General features: G+C 35.7%; 1 protein-coding gene across 1 annotated transcript; it reads right to left on the bottom strand.

Annotated features, from left to right (window-relative positions):
• Positions 1–1,681: 1,681 nt before the first annotated feature.
• LOC141619625 (uncharacterized) lies at positions 1,682–2,646 on the bottom strand. The gene is made up of 2 exons (XM_074436645.1): positions 2,521–2,646; positions 1,682–2,203 (listed from the first exon to the last, which is right to left on the bottom strand). Exons 1-2 carry the CDS (start codon positions 2,644–2,646, stop codon positions 1,682–1,684), a joined length of 648 nt encoding a protein of 215 aa, XP_074292746.1.
• Between the last annotated feature and the right edge of the window lie 843 nt (positions 2,647–3,489).

Here is a 3,489-nt window from a genome sequence, read left to right as displayed (position 1 = left end):
ATTCCGGATTAAATCCCTTATAATCAATATTTGCGGGTTTTCGTCATTAAATCAAATTCGGATTTTAGAAAATCGATTTGTTCATGTCAAGTTTCTGGAATTCGTCCTTTGTACATGTTTTCGTCGTTTATTTTCAGTTTATTACGCCCTTTCAAGTATCGTTTCCGTCTTCATAATTAAACCTAATTAGTTTTAGCTCGTTTTAATTCGCTTTTAACCTGTTTTGATCCGTTTTAATTCGTGTTTATCGCTTTTATGACGACTTCATATGTAATTAACACGTTAAATCACTTGCACTTGAGTCAAAAGTCGATAATCAATCGTTAAACATACCAATGAATGTTAACTACCCGCAGTTCTGACTTTACAACCAGAACTCACCTCAGGAACTGACGCAGTGATAGCTGCGCCTCTTCCAAGAGACGCAGTAATGCTGCGTCTGTTTCGAGATGAATTCCGTCTCTGAATTTCCGTTCTTGCTTTGACCTAATCCTTTAAATATGTAATTAATTGACTATTAGCCGTAATACCACCCTTAATATGTCCATGTTTTCTGACCCTATTTATATTCATTCATTTTCTCAAATCGTCCGTCTTAGGTATATTTTTGACGTAAATCAATTAAATCATTGTAATTCATTGTAATTTTAATTACCGTTATTTTATTTCTTTTATTTAATTATGAATGATTTATTTATTTGTTTTTCACGTGTAACCAATTCTAAAATCTCAACTCGACATTAACGGTTGCTAAATTATTGGCTCACCGACATAGTTTAATTCACATGCTAGGATTCATCTGTGGATGTTGCATTGCATGCATATAATCGATGACATATTAAATATGAACGATTTCCCTAATCATTTGTAGAGGCCGCTATCGATGCGGGCCGGGATTAGGTGTTCGATTAAAGAGCTTCCTAATACATACCCTCACCTTATACTCCAGATCTCTGTGAACATATGTGTTCATTGGTATCCACAAGAGTCATTCTAGACATAGAATGCTAAGGGTAACGAGTTCTTTGTGTTCATGTCACTCCTTTGTGTCTTGACATGACACGAGGTATTCGAACGGTTCCAATTTCCCATAAAAATTGGTGGCGACTCCACAAATGCAAACGCTTGTCCCAAGCGCCCCCGTGGCCCCCCATGTCCACAATAAGATTTCCATTCCTAGAACAAAGAAATAAGAAGATAACGGGTCCCCTTGTCTGAGCCCCCTACGCCCTTGAAGAAACCAGTATGGCCACCATTAATCCTCAATGTGAACCAGGTACTGTTAATGCAAGCCATGATCCAAGTGATGTACTGAGTTGGAAAATTCAGGATAGAGAGCATGTTCTCCACAAAGCTCCACTAAACAGAATCAAAAGCCTTTCTTATATCGACTTTAATCATGCTTCTAGGAAAGCAAGCTCTATGATTATATCCTTTTATCAATGATTGGAATAACATTATATTTTCAAAGATATTTCTTCCCTCAACAAAGGCACCCTGTTATAGCCCTACCAATTTATTTAGAAAGGGCTTTAGTCTAGATACCACAATCTTACTGATGGTCTTATAAAATACTGTGCAGCATGAAATGGGTCGGAAGTCCTTCACAGAAGAGACCACTTCCTTTTTGGGGATGTGTGTATGGACAATTATATTTGCTTTCTTAACCATCTTGCCATGACTAAAGAATTCCTGGACAGCAGAGGGTAAGCTCATTGCCCACCACAGACCAAATAGTATAAAAAAAGCCAGCAGAGAAGCCATCATGACCAGGGCTTTTATTGTCTCCAATGGAAAAAAGAGCTTTTTTAATTTTAAGAGGAGTAACAAGGGCACATAGAGAGGGATGGTCATTAGAGCTAAGGCAAGCACCCATAGCAATGAATCCCTTATCCAATTCCTGAACAGGTTGAGCTTTACTAAACAATTCAAAATAATATTCAGTAAATGCAATGTTTACCTTATCCACACCCTTCACCAGGACAACATGGTGATCACAAATTTGCCCCACTATACCCTGTTGTCTCCTCTTAGCCATTTTTGCAAGGAAATAGCTAGTTGGACAATCATTTAGCTTAATATCTTGAATCTTAGGTCTTTGATGTAGCATTTTTAGTGCGGCTGTTTTGAGAGTCTTAAGTTTAGCCAGTAAGGTGACCTCCTCAGCAAGAAGATTGAGATCCCTAGGTGCTGTACTAATAGCCTGTTACTGCAATCTCCTTCACCTTATTTGTCAGGCCGTTAAATTCCTTTCTTATGTAAAGTAACGAGTTGCTTCCTCACTGCACCAAGTTTCCTGAAGAGCTTATACATAACAGAGCCGCTAAAATAACTAGCTCGCCCTTGTTTCATGAGACTGATATAACTTGGATGCTCAAGACAACAATTAAGGAAGCTAAAATGTGGCCTGACCCTTTGCTCTTAAAAAATATTGATAAGTAAGGGAGAGTGATTAGATAACCCTGGTAAAAGAATAGTGGCAGTAGATCTTGGAAAAGTCTGGAGCCAGTTGGCATTAACCATTGCTCTATCAAGCCTGGACCAAACCCTAGAGCCATCATAGTGCTTATTAGTCCAGGAAAACTTCCTTCCAGAAGTACTCAGATCCTCAAGAGAGCAATCTCTAATGCAATCATTGAAGGCCATTATCTCTGAAAGCTTAGGAGGGTTAGGTCCAATCCTCTTAGAGGTAGTACGACAAAAAAAACTTTTCTATTTTAACTCATCGAAGTGGAGGGACCTTGCAAAGTCAACTATTTACTAGTCTACATAACTAACATATCATAAATTTCTTGTAATGCATAAAATGGTACATAGAGATTTCCATTTTTTAGTATATTATTTTTCACGTTTGAGTCTTGTATTATGATGTAAGAAGAAAATCTATGTAATAACATAAGAAGCCTACCTTGAGCATCATGTTGTGACACATGGCAGTCTTAGCATCTCCTAGAATGAAGTCTTTTGTAGTATTTTTCTAATTCTATCCTATAATTAATTAATTAATTAAATTATTAATTAAGAGGGCATAATCAATACTACTTTTATGTCATAAGTCTCCGACTCTTCAAACTTCAAGCTGTTTACAAATAATTGATTCATTTCTCAAAATATTAAACGCATCGTCCTCCAATTTTCAAGTGAAATAATGTATGGAGTAAAAACTTTGACCAAATGAAGAGTCATCTGCACAATATAATAAAAGGCTAGAGTAATCATTTCACTAAGTCATTGTGTCATAAAAAAAAAATCAACTTCGACAATCATATGTCACATGCTTATAAATAAAGAAATTTTTTAAAAAATATAAGTTGCAAACACCAAAAAAAAAATACAAATGAATACAAACCTTTTATCTTCTTCTAATAACTTTGTTTATATTCTACCCTATTTAATTAACTTTATTATCTTTATTTAATGATGGCCTTTTTGCTTTCCCCTTACCATTATATAACAATCATAATTTTTAATTTTATTAAAAAAATTGGT

Source organism: Silene latifolia, chromosome X (assembly GCF_048544455.1).
Source record: "Silene latifolia isolate original U9 population chromosome X, ASM4854445v1, whole genome shotgun sequence".
NCBI lineage: Eukaryota > Viridiplantae > Streptophyta > Magnoliopsida > Caryophyllales > Caryophyllaceae > Silene > Silene latifolia.
The sequence above is the reverse complement of the archived record's forward strand: the minus strand, read 5'-3'. Positions and strand labels throughout refer to the sequence as shown.

What these genes read in the sequence shown, in the direction of transcription:
- LOC141619625 (XM_074436645.1), bottom strand. Translation starts at nt 2,646, where the DNA reads ATGGCCTTCAATGATTGCATTAGAGATTGCTCTCTTGAGGATCTGAGT. An exon ending in CCAGGCTTGATAGAGCAATG is followed by an intron (nt 2,204 to 2,520) that starts GTTAATGCCAAC and finishes TTGCAGTAACAG; the next exon opens with GCTATTAGTACAGCACCTAG.